We start from the raw sequence: 22,979 nt of genomic DNA, 5'->3' as shown, positions 1-22,979 counted from the left end.
GTATAATTAGTAAATAGGAGATTCAGATTCAATTCTAATTTGGAACCAGTTCAAACAAACCAACTACAGTCATAAAATATATTTCTGTATGCTTTCAATGCTTTTAAATTTGTCGAGGCTTGTTTCTATGGCCCAGAACATAGTTTATTGTGGTGAATGTTCCACGTGTACTTGAATAGAATATATATTCTGCTATTGATGGGTAGAATGTTCTACCAATATCAATTGGGACATCAAATCAACTAGGAAAATATGAGGCAATTGGGGAAATTAATAAATTAGTTAAATATTTAAAAATTATTATGATTACATGTGATATAATTACTTTTTAAATGAGATCTTTTAGAAATACATACTAAAATATATGCAGAAAAAGTTATAATAATTGACATATATTTTAAAATAATCTGTACAAAGGGAGTATGTAAGGGTAAAATAAAACAAGATTGCCTAAAAAATGATAATTGTTGTAACTGGGTAATGGGTAGGTGGTAGGTCATTATATTATTCTTTCCACTTATGGACAACAACTAAGTTTCTAAGTAAAATGTAACATTTGGATGTTACCCCTCAAGTTAAATGAAAAATGAATGAAAATAAAACCAGAGTCTTCAAATTACCAGTCCAAAACTTTAAAGTTTACCTCTAGTTGATTACTTATAGTTCCATTATGCTAATTTGGCTAACATAAATTGTTCGGATAAGGTATAGGATCTGTTAGGTACAAATCACTATTTTGAAACTACATTGAGTACTGATTTATGTATTAGAACATAACAATTTGCATTTGTTATGTGAAAATTAAATATCTCCAAAGAACACTTGCTTTATATGAATAGTTCATATATCGCACAAGAGATTCAGAGATTATTTTCATTTATTTATCAAAGTCAGCATTTCAAATATTACTCTTGTTTTTTGCTAATTTTATAGTATTAAAACTTTTTTGAAATATGCATATAAGTAAGGATACATCTAATCATTTAATGAATATTTAATGTATTGGATAATACACATGTCCTATAAAATAAAACAGTAATTTATGAGTCCTTAAACACTGATTTTGTAAATAAATTTGGAAATGTGAGGTAATTCTTTAAATCTCCCACAAATAATTCCTTAAGTGATTTCACAGTCAATTTGATTGAACATAACAACAGTGGTTTCCAGAATTGAAATACTGATGTAGTCTCATAGAGGCACATTTTATTATGATCAGTAGAACCTCTAAGGTTTAATTTAAAAATTTTAATTCCACCTTAACTACAAGTCGTAATAAATAAATACGACATCTGAGTAAAACTAAGGAAAAGAATATTAAACTCTGAAATTAGAGACTAAAAGACACCATCACTATTTTTAAATCAGGAGATATAAGACTCAGAAGACGTTTTTCTTTACTTACCCACGCCCTGGAAGAAGATACACTTTAACAAAGGGGTCAGAATAACCATTGTTGTCTCGAGGGACCAGGTTTCTTGCTTGGAGAATATGTATTATGAGATTTCCAAGATCATAGTTGATTTGAAGCTTAAAGGGACAGCAATATATTTGGTGAATATTATTATTATTTTTTATGTAAAAAACCATATAATACATTACCATTCGATAGTTCACCAATTCTTATAGGAGGCATCAAAACTCATTTTCATTTTATTTGAAACTGAACAGACGTTAATGTCTAATTTAATTGGGAGCTCCCAGGCACATGTTAATTACTAGTAAAAGTGCTGTTCATTCTCTTCGCCGTTAAGTCCTGGTCTGGCCTTTCTAAAATTAATTTATAAGAAAAATCATGTAGTGAATGCTAGTTGCATGTTTAAACTAAATATTTGCTCTTAGGAAAACTGTAAATGTTGTTTAACATTCATGAATACAATTATCAGAATTTTGAAAATAAATTAACTAGTTGATAAATTTATTAGAAAATGTCTTCTGCATTTCATTGAATAATTAGCAGTCAGTAGAATTATTGTTTAAGAAAGCTTCAGTACTGAAATGCAAGAATATTTAAGAATGTGTAAAATGTATCTCTTCCTATATTATCCAATGTTAAATCTATAGTTTTTTTTCTGCTATGCCTGCTTTTCTAACAGAATGAGAGATTAAGATGATAAAATATTGTTTTTTAATTTAGAATCTGAAGAGGAAAGAGGCATTGACTCACAGATGCTTAATAACTGTTGTAAAATTGTCATTTAATAGTAAAAGATTTATATTTCTAATATTTGAGAAGCCTGAATAATTCAAAATAATTAAATTAACTAAGTTTTCTCCAAAATTGAAAGAATCTTTTGGCATTAGAATAAGACAATTCTGTTTGATGCCCTTTTTGTTTATCAAATAACAAAAAGAAAGGAATCTGTATTTCATGGGGAAAATCTATAAATAAAAGTTCTAACATATTGTTATAATCATACAAAACAGATATACTATGGTTATGTTGAAAATGGTATAATTTAGATGAACTAAACTTTATTTAAAATTTCATAATTAAAATAATTTTTAATTTTAGCATAATTTTGATCTGGTTATATTTTGTGGCAGAATAGGAATCTTCAATCGCTTTTCCCAATACAGAAAAGCCTAGTCTGTCTGACCATGATGAAAGCATTGTGAAACAAAATAAAGTGCCATGATGACAGAGGAGAAATGGAACGTTCAGAACTGCAGTAACTGTGCTACAGTGGGGTACTGAAATATGCAATTATTCTGAAATTAATTTCATTGTGATTTAGATCAATTTCCAAATTTTAAAAGAGAAATTTTTCTCCATTTTCTCTTTTCTCTGCTAGCCTTAAAGTCCACTTTTAATTGAGAGGGCACCAAAATCTTTTTTTACTGAAATGAAAACGTGCAGGCTTCCCTAAGACAGTACTTTTCAAAATTTACTCTGTATGGTCTTAGAGAATGTTTAGAGTTGCTCAGAGGTTACATCCAAAGCAGTAATGAGATGCCCCCAGCAATCCTCAACCAGAACTACTGCAGCATTGGCAGATTCATTGTTTGGGTGTCTAGATAGTGTTTCATTTGGAATAGAGTTTTGCTAAAAAAAAAAAAAAAAATGGAAATCATAGTCATAAGAAAATCACCCCCTCCACTATACACACACACACACACACACACACACACACACATATAATCTCGAGTTAAGAAAGAATATTAGTAGTGTGAATTTCTACTATAGAATTAAATATTACTGCTCAAAGGAAAGGAAAATAAGAGCAAACAACAAGAACAACAAACCAAAAAGAAATAGCAAATATTGGTCCATAGCAAGGCATTTCAAAAATAAAATGAGACAGAGAGTGAGAGAACAAAAGAGAAAAAGGATTATGAAACAGAAAAGCTAGTATTTTCTTTGCTGCTTATGAAGCGAAGACAGATCAGGGTCTGGCCTTCTAGAAGTAGAAAACGGCAGTGAGTCAGCAGGATCTAGAGTATCTAGGTTATCAGGCTCCATCCTGCTGGATCCTTCTTAGTAAGGTGCATATCTGCTGCACCTTTTCTCTATTTCCACCCTCACACTCTACTCTGCTTTAACTAGTGTGTGCCTAAATAATCATGTAATTAACTTCTTTGTCCTCCCTTTTATAATATTTCTTATAGGCCACTGCTGTGTGACTTTTTATTACATATTCCTTTCAATTAACCTCTTTCTTACTCCAAAATATTTACTGATCATCCTTTTATGTGGTGGCTAACTCTCCCTTGGCTTATGTTCAAGTTTCTTTTTTTAATTTGGTCTTAACTTATCTCTATAGGAACATTTCACTGCAGCAAAGCTGATCTCTTCATTTTATTACTCTCTGGCAGTAGAAACTTTCTGTGTACAATTTCTTCTTCCAGGAATACACTCCTTTTTTCTCTATCCTCAAATTAGTTCAAATCTCTTATCCTTTGTAAAGTGCTTCATGAAAATTTCCTCTAGAATATGTTGGAGACACAGCTAACACTTACTGTTCTCATTCCCTTATCTAAAACTATCTTTAAATAGTTATTATTTTATATTGTGTTAATTCTTTCCACGTGACATTTCTTAGCTACCCTAAACTACTTTCTGGCATCATCTAAAGCACAGTTTTTCTAATGTTTTTTCACTAAGTCCCACAGTAAGAAATACATGTTATGATATAATCCATGAGCACAGAAACACACATACATAGGACTAAAAAAGAGTGATTTACACTACTTTCCTTCTATTTTCCTGTTAAAAATTCCCTAAACTGATTTTATAAATTATAAATTGGTTATGTCCCCTGATATGAAAAACATGGCTCTACAAGAATTGTTCAGCAATTACTTAACAATTGTTTTCCATTGGAAGAAATGAGGATAGTATTAGACTCCAGAAACTCTTAAAGAAAAATCTTCAAATTTCCAGGAGAATCTGTCATATTTGAAACAAATTCAACAAGTATCAAGTAACTAAGGCATAAAATGTATTGACGCTACTAAGGTATCAGGTAGATTTCAAAGTATAGAATTCCTTGGTATAATTAGATTTTCTAAGATATATTTGTATTAAAATACCATTTTAAGAAATTGTATTTTTCCTTAACAGGTCTGTGTTATAAAACAGGAAAGGTTCTAACAGTGTTGACAACTTCTATAGACCAAGGGAAAATATAACCCCAAAAGATGGTATATGATGATTAAAAAGACACAAAAAATATTCATACCTGAATTTCCCCTGTAATTGGATGAGAGACAACCTTTGTTGCATCAGTAGGCTGTAATATTGAAAACATAAGTTATGTTAATGAATAAACCCTTCCTAGAATTTACCATTTCAGCATCCTTCTGAAATTAATTTCTATTTGGTCAGAGTGTTCTGCTTGAGAAACATATTTTATCCATTTGGCTGCTTTGGATTATTCTGTCTGCTTATACTTCTCAATACATATTTAATTTCAAAGATACATAAATCTACTTTTCATTTTGTTAAGCTTGTTCTGAAGCTATAATTTTATACCTGCAGTAATGTATTTTCAATTACTTAAGAAAATGCAGCCTTTTGGTTCAATTTAAGTATTTATAGCCTTTAAAGATCTATAGAGGAATTGAAAAGATAATTGTTTTTATACAATGGTTGCCTAGGGGATAGAAGTTATAAAAGTCCATCCTTGTGCTCCTTTGTGGGTGCTCAGCCCCTCCCTGCTCCCATCTAGAGCAAATCACAAGGCAATCACTTGCTAATATTTCACTCCTTAATTATAATTACTTACCATTCTATATAAGTTCTTATTTCCTTAATAAATTCCTTATGTTAGTAAAGTCTTAAAAACAGTTAGGAATATGATCTGGTAAACTGATTCATACTGCTGAAGAAAAGACTGATTGCTGACTTGTTACGTTTCAATGGAATATTTGTACAAAAGGAGAGATGATGTCCCGGAATCTAGATCTATAATAAAATTTCAGGCAATGTAGCTTCAATATACGGAGATATTTACTAAAATGGAGGCCCCCTTGCTACCCTACAAATAAGGACCCCATCTTCCCACATGTACATATATTCATCTTGTTTTAATAATTAATTGAAAAAAGAAAGATCCATGATATGAGGAGGATATACTTGCTCTGCTACCTTTCCCTTTAGATTTCTATTCTAGAAATGAGAGCAATCAAAAGAAGATGGCTATATTCCAGGTCTTGTTCCATGAAATAACTAAGGAAGAAAATTATGTAATCATGGCAAAGTTATTCGGTAGGGTTAAATTTTCTAAGCCATATGTCACTTATTCATTCAGCTCATTTATAAGAATGGCCATTTATTAACATTGAAACTATGCTCTGGCTGCAAAGGATAAACTATTAGTTATTAAACAAGCAATTATTTACTTAATAAATATTTTAATATTTAAATTTCAAGAAAAGTAAACTGAATCTAGAAAAAAGAAGGACCACACAAGTTCCTGAAACTATTTATATCTCTATAAAAGATGTGGAGTTTCCTAAAACCAGATATCCTTTTAGTGAGTAAATTGGGGAATCACTGTGATTAAAAAGTCAAAAATAAGACAAAAAAATTTAAAAGTGATTATTGGTAAAATTTTATTTTTAACAGTTGCAGTTTATTTGACATGATCATGTAAACACAACTAGATTTAATGCAGAGAATAAACTTCTGGACCATTTCTAGTTGTTCAGGGTGCGGTAGGAAACTCATGGACAGAAGGATATTTTAAATTATGGAAGGAAAAAGAGGAGTATCTGTTGGATACAGGGCAAACTATCAGCTACAGATAGTTACATTTCAAGATTAGAGCTGACTGCCTTTTTTACATTGATGTCATATCTTTGTGAGGCTCTTTTTGATGTTGTGGTGATAAAAAATGTACTGCAAGAAAATCAGTGAGATCAGTGTGGAACGGGAAATGAGATTGTTAGTGTCCAATCTGATTCCACAGTGTGAATAGCTGTACAATGCCTATCAGGTGCACTTATTCCATTGATATGTAATTTTAGTTATTAACAGTGTAAGGAACACACTATTTTTATTTCATTTTATGTGTATTATTTTTTCTAAGGGTTACTAAGATGTTAGGACATAAATACTGATTAAATTGTTTGTACCTAATTACTTAATACATAAAACTATTTTAGATATTTTTTGTGCATCTGGGCACCATAGAAAAAAAATTACTGAGAAAATTAAGCGTTCCATGACCAGGAGAGTTTGGGAAAACAGGGATCTATTTCATAAGAATATATAGAACTAATAAGCACTTTAGTTGAATTATTTATTTATATGATGACTTGGAAGAAATTATTCAGACTTGAAAGATAAAATGAAGAAAGTTTGGTTAGAATTTCAGAGACAAAACAGCTTGAGGTAGCAAAATAAATATTTTGAAGACAAAATTCATATTTATTTAGTTTAAGAAAAATAATAATTTAAAATAGTCTTGTATCTTTTAAAATGTACTTACTAATTTAGATTAATATTTTACCTACATTTATTCAGAAGCAAATATTTAAATTAGTATATTAATAGATTAATAATTACTTATGAATAATCATTTAAAATGTTTAATAGATGTATTCTAAATAGCTAAATGTATAATTATGCTAACTATAATTTTAGTTTTGATACATTTCATTACATTAGTATTTTGTAATTTAATATTTAGTCTCATACCTAATGAAAACACAAAAAAGTTAAAACTATAATTCTCTAAATTATCTAAAGAACATATAATGTTTAGACATATGTTACCTGACTCAGGGAGATGTAAGCTTCAGACTATCATTCGATTTTTCTATAATCTTTCAAAAAATAATTTTTTTAACATTGTAGGATTTAAACATTCAAAGTATTACCTTTTATGTATACTACATATTGACAAGTCAGGAAATATCATTGCATTTATTTATTCATTTCCTCAATGTTTGTCTTCCAATACCTGTTTTCATCTTCTAATCACTGCCCTCAAAGTTAAAATATTATAAAACTTCTAATTTTGTACATTCATATTGTTACAGGGACAAGTGCCACTGATGTTTAAATTCACAATATTTATTTATTTTATTACTATTCTGTGCAAGCCACTCTACTATGCGCTTAGGGGCTGTAGAGAAAATATAAGAAATGTTTTTTGGTTCTTAAGGAGCTTGCAGCCCAACTGGGGTGTAAAATAAGCAAACAAGTAACTACAATCAAGATACAAATTGTCGTAAAAGATACACAAAACATGTGGTACTTTGGAGAGAGAAGAAAGAAGGAAGGATAACTTCTGACTTTAGGGAAAGATTAGAATTTGGGAAGACTTCATGCAAGAAGGTTTCCTGTCACTCTTATTTCATTGGTTATATAAAAACGCTTTGCTGAAGGAAATTGGTGAGTTTAGAGAAGATAGAAAATTACTAGAAGCTTATCAGAAAATTAGAATTCATAGGCTTAGAATTCAGTGACTGATTAGACAATGTGAATGAAGAGAAAAGAAGAGTCAATAGTGCTCTTAAATATCTTGAGGATGGTGCTGTCAATTGCTGAAATCAAAAATATCAAGATGACAGACTTGTAGAACCATAATGGGCTTGCTTTGGAAATTTTGCTAGCAGATTTTGTCATGTCTTTAGGTCTTCTACATAGAGATATTGAGAAAGAAATTATCTTCTATGTGGAAATGTTGAGGAAAAAACATCAGTCTGTAACTCAGAAGACAGGGAACCTCACTGAGGTAATTCTTCAAAATAAACACAAAATCGCATGTTTGAAATTACAGTTGTGTTAAAATTTATTTTGAAATTGAGTCTAACTGTCCTTGAATTATTCTTCATGAACTCTTGCTATATTTAGTTTAAAATAAGTCATTTCATAATGCAATGATTAAAATCATCCTACCTTTGTTGTTGGCTTCTGAATAAAAGATTTTTGGTGACATCTGCTGTGTTTCTATACTTAGTAAAATAAACTTTGTATTCTGAAGTCCAGTCAATTTATCCAATAATACTCTGTCTTTCCCATATATCTCACCACATAAAGAAAAGACTTTATTCATGTTTATACAAAATAATGCTTTTCTAATATATTTATTGACCATGAGGAAAATTTCTCTATTAACAATCAAATCTATGAGGGAAAAATTACAAACTACATTTTTATCTGCTTTTATAAGGTTAAGCAATTATTTTTCCGTTTCTTTTTAATTCTCCAGTATCTTTGAAATATAAGTGTTAGAAACATTTGTTTCAAATAAAGATTTACATCAAGAGAAAATTTATTAGTATAGAATTAGGGTTAAAATTCAAAGTGGCAATACTACATTACTGGTTTTCTTTTTTCTTATTATCCTAAACTCTCTTTATCTCTCTGTCTTTTTAGCCTTAAGTTATACAATCTAATGTAATGTATATCTTATGTTTTTAAAAGGATGGAAAGCTAATATTTGATACACACAGAGACTCAGAATTATGCAACAAAAGTGAAGAAAATACAGCAGGAAATAAGAAATATCAGACATATTTTTTCAAGTTTCTCATAACAATAACTGCTAAAATATTTTGAGATATAGAAATACGTAATCTTGATACGTCTCGAATCAGTTACATACTCAGAAATGGAAAAACTTTTTTTTTTTTGCTTCAATAGTCATTTGGACGTGAGAAATCACAAGAACAATATCATTTTGATTCTGTATTTCCTATCTCCTAGTCTAAATTAGGAGGTAGAAAACAAGTAACTTAGAGGTCACATCAAACACTTCTCACCTTGCTGCTGCTGTGTTTCTTTTTGCTCACGGAGGGTGACCCTGGTTGTCCAGGGCTAGGAACAGAACTGGATCCTGCTGAAGTAGGACCTGAATGAACGTGAGATCCTTTTTCAACGACAGACGACAGAACTAGTGGTGACTGCTGTAGCGAAACCTTCTGAAGCTCCGCTGCCAACTGCTTAGGATCAACCCCTGGGGATTTCGCTCTATCCACTACAACAAAATAAAATGGCTTTACACATTTCTCAATTTTATAGTTACTTAATACCATGGAATTTATTGAAGTTCTAGATGACGAAGTTAAAATATCACTTATGAAACAAGCTATATAAAAAATAAATAAATAAACATAATTATACCTTTATGCATCTATCTACTTCTAAAGAAGTCTAGAAGGCTTAAAGAGGAGTGAAAGAATGCTAAGTTATAGAGGGAAACTGAGATACCTATTACATCTTCAAAAAATGTGTTTAATGTGTATGTGTGTGTGTTTTATATAGAGAACAGTATGAAGATAAACTATTCTATTTTATTCACTGGAATTTAATTTGTATGATTAGCTATTTTTTTCTTCTCTAAATCTTACATATATCTTTCTCTAAGGGGGGAATTTCAGAGAGTATATTTACATTTAGAGATGTATAAAAGTTTCTACGGGCCTTAGTCTGTTTAGTGTTGCTGTAGGAAGTGCTCAATATACCTTTATAAAACAATGAAATAAGTGATATTTTAAATCTCACAATTGATTTAAATTTGTAGACTATATATGTTATCTACGAAAGTTAAATCTCCTCATTATTTATTTATGAAACTACATGCTGATTTTTATTTGTTATAAAAGGCAATCAAAAGGTTCAGGAATAAGTTTTCCAAAATCATTTATGGTAAAAAGAATCAAGTATTATCTAAAACTTATGTAAGATAAAAATAAATGGTTCTATGGATTACTTTGATAGGATGAATTTACTTTTAAAGAATTAAAAATGTGAACTCGCACAGCGAGAATTTCATTTAATTTTTTTCAATAGGTCTAACAGGCAAATATGTGTTTCCACAGAAAGCTAAAAAAGTAGTTACAATGTTTTTCATTTTGTTTATGATTACATAAATATGTAAATATCTATCAGTCTATAACTTCATTTTTGCCTATACCTATGTTTCTATCTGTATCTTCATCTACGGCTACATTTTCCTCTGTTAACTACAGACGGTCCCTAACTTAAGATAGTTCAATTTATAATTTTTCAACTTTCTGATTGTAGGAAAGTAATATGCATAACGAATTACATGAGCTCTTTAACACTATTTTGTAAAATAGGCTTTGTGTTAGATGATTTTGCCCAACCGTAGGCTAATGCAAGTGTTTTGAGAACATTTGAGGTAGGCTAGGCTAAGTTATGCTGTTGGGTAGGTTAGGTGTATTAAATGCATTTTTGACTCACTATATTTTTAATTTATGATGGGTTTATTGGGTCATAATGCCATTGTAAGCAAACGAGCATCTGCAGTTCTATACCTACATCTTTACTCACAGTTGAAAGCAGATTGCTTTCACCTACCGGCTTTTGTTGGCTCATGAAGCTCCAGGTGCTGGGAATTTTCAGAATCAGAGAGCATATTGAGGTCCCTAAAAATTAAAACAAAAAAAGTAAGAAAGAAATTGAGGAAGCCTGAGACAAAAAGACCCTTTTCCCCAACTACCCTGAATATTTTTTTTTCAGTAGGTAAATGAGAAGTGGTTAATGATATAAAGCAATTTCAAAGCATGCTAACCCTTCTAACCAAATATATATTTGCAATGCTGTTAAAAGTCAGCTGATAAAAATGATTATTTAAGGTGAAATCTTTATAGATTAAATGTAAGTTTATTTTGAAATACTATACACATTCATGAAATCTAAATGGGTTTAGGCTTTCATTTAAATGAAGCATGTTTCAATCAAAGCATGAAAAGGGAGCGCTAATATCAATTAATCAGAAACAAAATTAGCTGGATTCTTTCTATGCTTTAGCCTTTGACTCTGAACACAAGAAATCTATAACTTGTATTCACTTTATTTTTTAATTACGAAAAATCTTGCTGACTGGCAAAGGTTCCACCTTAACAATTTTAAATTAAAAGAGCCATGAATAGCCAAAAAATGGAAACAAAAAGATGGGGAAAAACTCACAGTCTTACACATATTTCTGCTTCCCCACTTTGTTGACTAATGATACTCTGCACTTCTTCATATGTTTTAGAAGTTAAAGGAATCCCATTCCATTCCAATACTTGCATCCCTAAAAAGACAAATTCAGGTATAAAATAAAAAATGTGCGCTATTTCTAGTCTGGGTCCATAGGGCATAGAAATAATTTTTTGCATTGAAAAACCAACTTAGCACACCATTGCAGAGAATATCAGTTCAAAGTTCTCTGGAACATTAATACCGAAACCATATGTAGTTTGATTATATCAACTTACCTTAACGCATAAAATGTATATAATACAATATGCAAAATGTTACTTTTGAACATCTATTAAATATTATCAAACACATGCATTTTGTTCACACTGCTATAAAGAAAACATTATTGAACATATATTGTTTAGACAAATTTTTTGTAGGATAAAAAATTATAACTCCCAACAGAAATTTCCCATGGGGAACAGCAACTAGAAGAGTATAAATTTCCATATCCTGTGGTGGAATGGGAGTGGTAGAAAAATGTCTTTAAGATTTTGTTGTGAAGTTCACCTTAAAAAACTGTTAGCTTGAACTTTGCTCAAATAAAACAAGTTTTCACACCATGTCTTTTCCTTACTGAATACAAGACAATCCTGAGTAGAAGCAGGAACGTTACAGAGAGGGCAGCTTCATAGGTGGCCTGTGCAGTACTACGAGGCCCTGTGCTTAAAAGGGTCCTATGCTTGGTTTTATGCTTTGTTGTTGCTATCTTGAAATTCTTAACAATCTTTGAACAAAGAGCCCCACATTTTCATTTTGCACTAGGTCCTGTAAATTATGTTGTGAGACTGGTTACAGGACATTTCATGTTTCTTCTCTACCTAGAAAGATAATTTTCATACAAAAAAAGTAGTAACAACTAATACTTCAACATTTTACATTTAGTTTCTTTAATCTGTTTTCTACGAGCTTTCAAAATAATTTAGGGACAACTATTTGGCACATATCAGATGGTCCTCATTATGTGGCTATGGATATAAATTAGATGAAACCATTCAAAGTTATAGTGCCCAAATATTTGTGAATGCTATCAGCTTTACCTAAGAAAAATATCTATATTCATACGAGGCTATAATTAAGTAAAAGAAATACTTGTTGAACAATTGGTTTTCAATGAGCTTCATACATGGCTATGTGAAAATCGCTATTGCTCAACATTGGTTTCAATGTGAAATTCTCACCATGGCATGATTGATTCTTTAAAAGTTTTAATGATTTTGATATACATTAAAAAATATATTACCAGTTGCAAACAAGGGAAATGTTTTTACTATAATGAAATGGCAAAAGAAGTCCATAAAAATACCCACAATAACACAAACAAGAAAGACTTTTCTATAACTTACTCCAAGAAAACTTTATCTTCAGATGGCCCTTAGGTTTATTTCAACAATCCCAGGCTGTTGTACACATAAAATGAGAAAATTACATAAAAAACAGTGGTAACACCACCAAAAAAACTTGGCACTGAAAGAAAAGCACACTGAAAAACACACTTTTTTCTTTTAGTCAGGAGAAAGAGTACATTTATGAATAGATACTTTTGGATGGAAACAAATTAATGGTGTTATAAATCAGAAATTGCATTGTCACTTTCTTGCAAGAGCAAATTCTATGAAAAGTAATAGCTACATAATCTTTACAAGGCTTCTGTTGGATTTATCTGTTCATTTTTCACATTTAAAATAAAGGGACAGATTTCCAAAATATAATTATCCAGTGAAATGAAAAATGCTTCTATTCATAAAAAAAGAAAAACTATTTAGAATCATTAATAACATTGCTGAAAAAAATATATACAGATAACTAGGGTCTTACCTAGATATTTATCTGAGACATGACCTACATGATCTGCTGTGTCCCTTCACTAGCAGAATTGGTGCAGTAATGTAGTTTGAAATATTTTGCCAGTCCTTTTATCCTTTTATTCTTGGTTCCAATGGTGAGTATCAGATACTATAGGGCATGTGATTACTTGAACATAATCTTTTGATAACATATCCCCTTTCCATCACCCAATTTCCTACAAATCCTATAAGAACCACAGTAAAATAACCAAGTGAATATGCAAATCACTCTTTATGAATTCATAAGATGGTTTCAGTAGTGGTGAGAATTAACTATCATGTGATTTTAAATACAGTATTTTAAAAAATATATTAATTATAAAATTTTATAGATTATTTTAAAATGCATGCAAAAATTTGTTGAAAATGATCATACTACATGGAAGTTCACTAAAATGGTATTTTATCATTTAATTAATTTGAATGTAATTATATTCGAACTTCAGATAACTTTTTATTCTGACTTTGTTTTAGAAATAATTCCTGGAAGATAGTGTACACATAAATGGTTAAATTTATTATTTGGCATTATGAGCAAACATTTATAATTTCTTTATATTTAAATTATATCAACATATATTAACCAATTGTTCAAGTTTGAGATTATATAGATGATTCTGCAACTATATCCCTAGAAAGTGCTTATTATAATAGCTTGTAATAGGAAAACCAACAATAAGATAATCTGAATTTTTGCTGAATGTGTAACAGTGATAATAGAACTTGCTGCTCAAAATCTTATACTTAATAAATTATTAAAAAACAAAAAAATAAGAGAGACAATAACCAGGTGATTTTTTTAACCCTAAAAAATCAATGCGAAACATTCTCAAATGTGTTTTTATTATTTCTGGGACTACTTAATTTTGTCTGCTTCTCAAACTGGCACAAGCTATTCTTATCTTTATAATACAAAATTTCATGTATGTTATTTCTTTGTTTAATATTTACCATTACTTCAAAAAGTCTATGGATTAAAATTATTGAGTTGAGTCAAAGTCTTAAGGATTACTGTATATCCTAACATATCACACAAAAGCTCATGACTTTATTTATTCCACAGACATTTTTTTCAACACCTAGTATGTGGTAGGCAATACACAATTCATTCATCCTCTTTGTAATGATCACCACCTTTGTGCTGTTACATGCTAATATTTTATGCTGTCATAGAAATTAATAAACATGATTTTTTACTAGAACAAAAGCCCAGAAATACCTTGGCATTTAGTCAAAGAAAGATGACTGACAGAGAAAGAAATTCAGAGTGTTAGTATATAAAGAAAAGCCCAGACTCAGTGATTAGAAAGTACAAATTAAAACAACAATGATGTATTACTTAACTCTCATCATATTGCAAAAAGTCTGAAAGCCAGATACTATAGTGCGTAGACCAGGATGTGGGATTAGGGGACCTTGACTTCAAGGGAGATTATACTCCCAAGATGGTTGTTTAGCTTTATCCCCACTCTATGATGTGAGAATACTGTCAGCATGAAAAGTAAAACTGCTTATTTACAATTTATAAATGTAATTATTTTAATGGAAATGCAGATAAGTGCAAGTACTCTGGAGGCAATGTGACAGAACATTGTTAAATTAACTGCTTGCACACACTATGACCCAGAAATCTTCTTTTGAGTATCTGTTTGTGGAAAGTGGGCAATATTGGGAGAAATGGACAAAGAGAGTACAGTGAATGCTCACAATGGAAACATTCCACAGAGTGCAGGAAACAGACCCTACCAGATGTTAACACCAAAAGATTAATCCATCTTAAAATCATTTGGCAAGTAAAAACAAGTGAGAAACAGATCTGATCTATAGGGCAATTACATTATGTACATCGAAATGATATTCACATATATTAACATTATACATTTTAAGAATAAATAATAGACATCATATAAATTATAACAGTTGTTCATCAAGAGAAGAGGGTATGGGAAAAAAATGAGATAAAAGAAATGAATGAGCTAATAAATGAATAAAGAAAAAAAAATACACATATGTAGAGGAGGGGACCTTATATGAACAAATGAGGCTGGTACGCTATGAAATGAGAGTCTGATGCAGCTGGGGTAAACAAAACAAAACAAAACAAAACTTCATTGAAATACTTATTATTTATAATTTCTTATTTTAGCCATTTTCTCCACCGATATTAACTATGACTATAGATTAACTTACTAAATTTGGACATCCACTCTCAAAAATCCTTTATAAACTAACAGCAGCAGCAAAGCCTCAGTTAAATCGGTCATCTCCCCTGGCTTTCTAAATAGCAAACAAACTCTGCAACTGAATTTCAAGGGTCCAATACCCTGTACACATCAGTTATACTACTCATTCATTTTCAAGGGAGGTAGTGTCAATATAAGAAAAATATGTACATAGGTGAATGGATTTTATTATTTTTTAATTATTTTTTTTAAATTTTACAATTTTAACCTATTTATACATTCACATGAAAGAAAGGGAAAAAAGAGTGAAAGAAAGGAAAAAAGGAAAAGGAAAAAAATGGAAAGAAGGATTCTTTGGTAAAAGGGAAAAATTAGTATTTGAATAGTGTCCTGCTTATTTAAAGGAAAGAGGAGATGCCCTCAATTACGATTAGACATTCAAAACCCAGATATATTTTCCCAAGGAAACATCTACAAGTATAAAATCTTAAAGTTGGAAAGTATCTTGTTGAAGAACGAATCTCATATTACCATTTTTGTCATTGTCATTATTAGCATTATTTTTATTCTTGAAACTCACACATAGTTCAAATAAAACTTAAAAAAGAGCCTCGGTATACAAAATATGTAAAAATAGAGCTACTTTCATTGAAGCAGTCTCCTTGTACCTGCTTTCCTCCTCCCCATCCTCCAGTTCCTACTCCATAGGTTCCCTTACACACTTGTAGGGAATCCTGTTTCCCTAATCTACTTGAATAAGTCAGTGGTTTAAAATACCTCACAATTTTCAATAACCAGGAAACTATCTCCCAAGATACACTGGAAAGAAGATAATCCAAATTTCATTTTAATGAAAATGGGAGTCTGAATTGCTAAAAAAGAGTATAATAAAATATTATAATATTTTTACTCAGTAATTCTAATAATGCTTTTAAAAATACAACGGTGTGTAAGTATGTGTCTGAAATTATCATTAAAAATTAAAATCCGCCCATCTTTCAATAAGGACCACATGTACTATTTTCAAAAGATAAATATTTTATCTATCAGAAGTGTGTTTTATGAACTAGCATGCTGCTGGTAGTTGACTCCTGATACATTCTCTTCTCCATAATCAAATTGTGCTCACATTTAGCGTGGTTATTTACTAGCTGTTGTGACCTTCAGCAAATTGCTTAACTTATTATCCTTGGCTCCCTCAAGAGTAACTATATTTGCTACATCACTATTTTAGTTTATTTCTACTCTATAATGTGGAGAACACTATGATCATGACAGAATAAAAAACAACAATTGAAAATGCAATTTTTGAGCTGTAGGTTCATATGAGGAATTTAGCAAATATTTTAGAATCCTGAAATTTTCATATTGTTTTAAATTATTATCTTTATCTACAACTTTTCTTGCCATATATACTAAAACTTTTAAGCATAGGAATCATGCCATCTTATTTTTCCTTTTTTGCATTCCTTACATTTCCTCTCACAGTCCTCAGTGGCAGTTAAAGTTCTTCTGGCTGGTCTTGGCTCTCCAGGACTCCTATGGCATCTCTCTGCCTAGTTTAACTTCTCTGAGTATCGCTACATTTGTTCCTGGATTGACGAACTGAGGGCTTAGAACTTTCAGTCTGCAATTTAAATCTCAATTTGGTTTAAATTTACATGCCATGCAGACAAAGTATCTATTGCTAACTCCATTTAAACTCAAAGTTGCTTTCAATTTAAAATACCAAAATTTTAATCTATTAAAATATATATTTAAAAAATATTTGATATGTCACAATTTCCTCTCTTCATCTTATAAAGGTAATAGAATTAAATCTATTAGAATTAATGTAAATGTTACAAATGCATATTCTTCCGAATTTCATATACATATATATAGAGAGAAAGAGAGAAAGAGAGTAGACTCAAGCCTAAAAGAAATGAAACAGATAATACACTCTATTTCCATCCTTGGGCAGACTATTGACAAGCATTCTTTAGAGAAATATCATCCAACTTCGATATATTTTTAAATAGAAAAAGTTAAGTTCTATATCTGAAACTGTCATTAATTTTGGGTATAATCTTGATCAATTCAATTTCTGTGTTTCTTTCATTCATACTTTTGTGAAGAGCAAGCAATTAAATAAATCATCAAAGAATGACTTGCATATATAAATTCTTAAAGTTAATTTACATATTTAAAAAATTCTCACATTTTAATATATGTGCTGCTGAAACGAGCACTTCACATTCTGAATATAAAAAATATCTGAGAATTATCAAAGACTACAGTTGAACTGTCTGTGCTTATTCATACTTCTTTCTAGGTCTGAGTACATTTCAAGTATTTAGAATTAATGACTTCTACACTCACAGATCTGAAATAGGTTTAGCTTCAATCATAAAGTAAACAATTGTAAAGAAAATCAATTATCATACTTTGCAGTATTAATGATCAATAATATATAGATCATTGAAGAAGGATTAAATAAATCAAATTACGGGATATGTTATAAAAACACATCACAACTATTTTATAGACTCATAAATCAGGCAAGATTCTTGTAGATACTCTAGTTTCAGTCATTTATACAACATATTAGAAAAATGAAACATGAGGTAATATGACTTTTCTAACATCACACAGTTCTTTAATGGTAATGCAGAAATATAAACTCCATCTAACTCTCTCAGAGGCCAGCGTTAGTACCAGTAAGTAGGAAACCTCATTCAGCTTATGCCTGTTAACCTACATATTAGACCACCTGCATATAATCAGTGTTCAGATATGTAAAACCTATCACAAAGAACACATATGTTATTTATAATGCTATTTTAATTACTATAAGGAAAGATAATTGAGAAATTGTATTAATTATCTACATGACATTATTATTTGAAGACTTGGGCTTGCAAAAATTGAAGACAGTATTGAACAAACAGAAAGTTGTTGTGAGATATTTTATTTTATTGTGGATAAACAATGACAATTAGGAATGAAAAAAAATTGATCAGATTTCTCATCTCTTTCTCTACTCCATTTCCGGGAAAGAAGCAAATATTACATTTCTATAGGCACACTGACAGAAGATTATGATGAACTTTTGCTGAGAAAGAAAAATAATGAAGAAAGGATTGCTCAATGTCACTAATGATCAGGGAAATGCAAGCCAAAACCACAAAGATATAGCAGGAGATTCAGAAACTGAAACCCTTGCACTCTGTTGGTTATAATGCAATATGATGTAACCACTACTAAAATTTTACTAAGTTTCCTAAAAATTAAAAATAGAATTAACACATGATGTAGCAATTCCATTTCTGGGTATTTAGCCAAAATAATTGAAATCAGGAACTTGAAGAGATAGTAGCACTATCTCTTGTTTATTGCAGTGCTATACACAACAGCCAAAATGTGGAAATAACCTAAATATCCATTGACAGATAAAGAGAAAAGCAAATGAAATTTATACATACAATGAAGTATTATTCAACCTTTAAAAAAGAGGAAATCTAATAATATAAGACCAAGTGAATGAACACTGAGGACATATTTCTAAGTAAAATAATCCAGTCATAGAAGGACAAATATTGCATGATTCCATTTATATAAAGTATCTTAAATAGTTAAACTCAGAAGTGAAAAATAGAATGGTGGTTGCCAGGGAGGGGGAAATAGTTTCTAATCAACTTGTACAAAATTTGTTATGCAAAACAAATAAATTTTAGATATCCAATAAACAACATTGTGCCTGTAGATAACAATATTGCATTGTACACTTAAAAATCTGTGAAGATTTTAGATCTCATGCTAAGAATACTGACTACATTTTAAAAAAAAGTAAAGAAAGAAAGAAAAGAATGTAGGATGAATGAAAGGAATAGGAGGTGAAGAGTCAGTTCTAGGAAGACTATATCCCCAAACATGGTGGTTGGAGGTTGCAAAGATAGTAGGGAGCACCACCCTGCTTGCTCATATGGTTCAGGGAAAATGGCTTACCTCAAAAAAAACTTTCTGCATAGTACCATTAGAAAAGTTCACACTAGATTTTGTAGCTTTCAACCTACACAGAACTACTCTCAGGAACACTGGTCACAGTTAACGGAGGCAGCTGCTTTCGAGAACTGTGCTGGTTTAGACGTGGCTCTCTCAGTGGTGTGGATCAATGTACAAGGGATCGACTATCAGTGTTCTAGAATGTGTAAGGCCCTCACTGGGAATGTTCCTAAAGCTCAAGGGACAGGAAACATCAAATAATGAATGTGAATCAATTTCTCACCAGAATGTGAAGGAGAGATCAGAACTGATTACATTTGATTAACAAGAAAAAAAGTAATGTATTTCTTGAGTTGCAAATTCATTTTTACCTTAACTTCTTAAACTGTTAACTTTACCTTAACTTTTTAAACAGTTAAGGTAAAAAGGGAAATATAATTAGCCATGATTTATGACTGAACTTGAGGAAGATTATCATGATAGGATTCTGTTTCTAATCACTATGACCACTAAAATAATCTAGTATTCCAGTCCAGTATTTCCTGGAAGGATTGGTATAGATGCCAAAGTCACTCTATGACTACCATTTGTGGTGTTTAGAACTAGATGTGTTATTTGAAACAGACTAAAACAGAATATGATGAATGAGGCAGGAGAAGGGGTATAGGTAGATTAGAAAAATTTTATTGCTCCCAAGAAAGTAATATAACATGGTATTATCCAATGATAGGTATATAATGTAATCATACTCTTAAAAGTAGATTGTAATTCATAAATTTTTAAGCTTTTCTTAGTTTAATTTCTCAATCTATTTTGTTAAAATATCCAGAATAAATGTTTTCTATTGACTTTCTAATTAAGTGATATTAACAGATTAACACCATCAAATCTGAAGACTATCATGAGCAGCTACCAATAACAGACTAATAGTGCTCTCATGATTGTATAGAGATTCATAGTTAATTGAATAGGCATAGGAAGCTGGGATAAATGACACAGCCATGCATGGAAAATGTTAACTGTTGCCCTCTCTGCTTTGAGTATCCCTAGTGAATCATTAAGGATTTTAACTTTAATTATGTTCTTAACCTTTTTGATATTCATGTAATCTGTACTGTTCCCTTTTTTTAATGTTATTTAAATGAATTTCACTTCTCAGATAATAAATTTTAACCTAAAATGTCATCATTTTATACCAGGAAAACTATTTCTTAATATACACAGAAGCTATCTGAATCAGACAAAATTATCATCATCATCATAATAATCTGCACTGAGCATATATAAAGACCATATAAATTCCATTTCATAAGATTACTTGATAGATAAAATGTGCAGAACTTTGCTTTGATAACTGAGCTGTAACTTTAAATCATGAGTAAAATCAGACAAAAAAGAAATTATATTTATGGAAAGGAAAGCTATGAAAAAAAATCTCCCAATCAAAATTTGAGAGCACAAGGAAAATTCAAATATATTCATCTACAGTATAAGAAAATAATTTTTTTTGACAAAGAAGGAGGGTGTTTTCATCATAACCCAAATGCTCATCACTAGAAATATTATATATAACATGGTTAACTGCTGTGCATAAAAGAGTTGAGTTTTTATATTTTGCTTATTTTTGAGCCAAAGACATTGTATGATTATAAATAATAAAACCAATATTAAAAGGGTGAAATTTTAATGCATAAATTCTTTCATCATTTGATGACAGATATAAATAAGCTAGAGATGTCACTTCAAATAAAAAATAACCATTCTGAGAGAAGATATAAAATGCATTATGAAATAATTTCTTTGAAGAAATAAAATGAGTTATGTGTTGTTACTTCATAAGAAGTGACAATCATAAAGGAGAATTAGCAAATAATTCACTTTAGCTTGATAGATATTCAATAAATAACAAATGTCATTAGATGGTAGAATTCCATTCAAAAAGTTCTCAATCACTTCTAGTGAATAGAATTATATGTACATATATATATACACACATATACATGTACATATATATTTATAATAATATACACAACATACTATAATAGCTGATTTTTCCATTGAAAAACCAGAATTGTTTAAGAAGAAAACAGTTAACAGCAATATCTGTCAACTGATATAGAACCATTTCCCTTCAGTTCTCTAAAATTCATAAAAAGAAATAATTTCTCCTATCTCACAAGCAAACATGATTATAAACATAAAAAAGGCAGTGTGTTCTAGATGAATTATAAAGGACTTTTATATGTATACCATTTGATTACATGAAGTTCTTTTGATTAGAAGGAATAAAATTAGACCCATTTCACATGTGTTAATAGCACCAATAAGGAGCTTCTTTTTTTTACAAAGTTATTTTGCACACTTTTTCTCATTTTATCATTACAGAAAACCAGTAAGATAGGTAGGGTAAGTGTAACTACCCCAATTTTTTTATATGTGAAGCCTCAACTTTAGAAATCATATAGTGGTAGTTCAAAATGCCAGGTCTCCTGATTCCTCATTTAAGTTCAGGAATATTGACATACTAAGGGCTTCTTTTATGTTGAAGATATATGGAATATTTAATTATATAATTTGGCTGCTTTTATAGCTAATATCTTAGATTTAAGTGTATAATCAATATAAACAAATGTATTTAATTATGATAAAACTAACCACATTAAGTCCACAAATATTTAGTCAGTGCGTATCAAAAACAAGACTAGATTCTGTTTCTAATATCGATCAGTTATGATTTCTGACATGATTTCTCCTACTAAGGAGTAGGACCATCATGAACAAATGATCACAGGAGGTAAACAGAAGGTAAACCAGATTAGAGAACCCCAGTAGGGCTGGTGGGTGGGAAGCTAAGAAATGGAACTGAGGATAAATAAAGATGAATTCAATGGGTTTGTGTACATTATGCAAGGTCTGGTAGGTCACAATAAACTTGGGCTTAATCATTTGATAATATAAAACATAAGAGGAAAAGGTTTATAATAATCAATTGTTATTTTAATAACATTCTGCAATTTGGAGAGAGCGTATGTCTTTTTCCCCCTTTTAGCAAGTTAATGTAAGTTAATATAAGTCTCTTTCATGTTTTACTCTCTATGAACATATTAAAGTCATTTCCATTGAGCCACTGTTTAACATACATGTTGTACTGTATAATTTATATACATATATGTATATATATATACATTTATGTAGAGGATATCATATGTATGTATATGCATATATATGTATATATTTATATATACGTATGTGTGTATATATAGGATATATGTGATTATGTATATATATATGTATATATATAGGATATCATATAATCATTTATCACCATGTCCCCTGTTCCCACCTTGATGTGAAGAGCCACATCTCATGCTTGGGTTATCTCTACAGCTTCCTAATTGCTCTCCTTCTTTCTACCCTTTACTCATTCAAACTATTGTTGTTCTAGCAGCCAGAATGATCCTATTTAAACATCATTCAGCTGTGTCAGCCTAAAGACTTCCCATTTCATGAGTAAAAAGC

At 30.3% G+C, this 22,979-nt stretch overlaps 1 protein-coding gene across 1 annotated transcript in view; it reads right to left on the bottom strand.

Moving 5' to 3' along the window:
• The window catches only part of PCLO (piccolo presynaptic cytomatrix protein), a 368,833-nt gene that overhangs the window by 72,379 nt on the left and 273,475 nt on the right, over window positions 1–22,979 (bottom strand). Inside the window, exons 11-15 of the mRNA XM_023533486.1 lie at window positions 11,390–11,498; window positions 10,778–10,845; window positions 9,217–9,431; window positions 4,683–4,733; window positions 1,406–1,530 (exon numbers count right to left, since the gene is read on the bottom strand). Of these exons, the coding sequence (XP_023389254.1) occupies window positions 1,406–1,530; window positions 4,683–4,733; window positions 9,217–9,431; window positions 10,778–10,845; window positions 11,390–11,498 (568 nt within the window). The remainder of the gene's footprint in view (window positions 1–1,405; window positions 1,531–4,682; window positions 4,734–9,216; window positions 9,432–10,777; window positions 10,846–11,389; window positions 11,499–22,979) is intronic.

This window comes from Pteropus vampyrus, unplaced genomic scaffold (genome assembly GCF_000151845.1).
Source record: "Pteropus vampyrus isolate Shadow unplaced genomic scaffold, Pvam_2.0 Scaffold4, whole genome shotgun sequence".
In the NCBI taxonomy this organism is placed as follows: Eukaryota; Metazoa; Chordata; class Mammalia; order Chiroptera; family Pteropodidae; genus Pteropus; species Pteropus vampyrus.
Note: the sequence above shows the minus strand (reverse complement) of the source record. Positions and strands in the feature narration are given on the sequence as shown.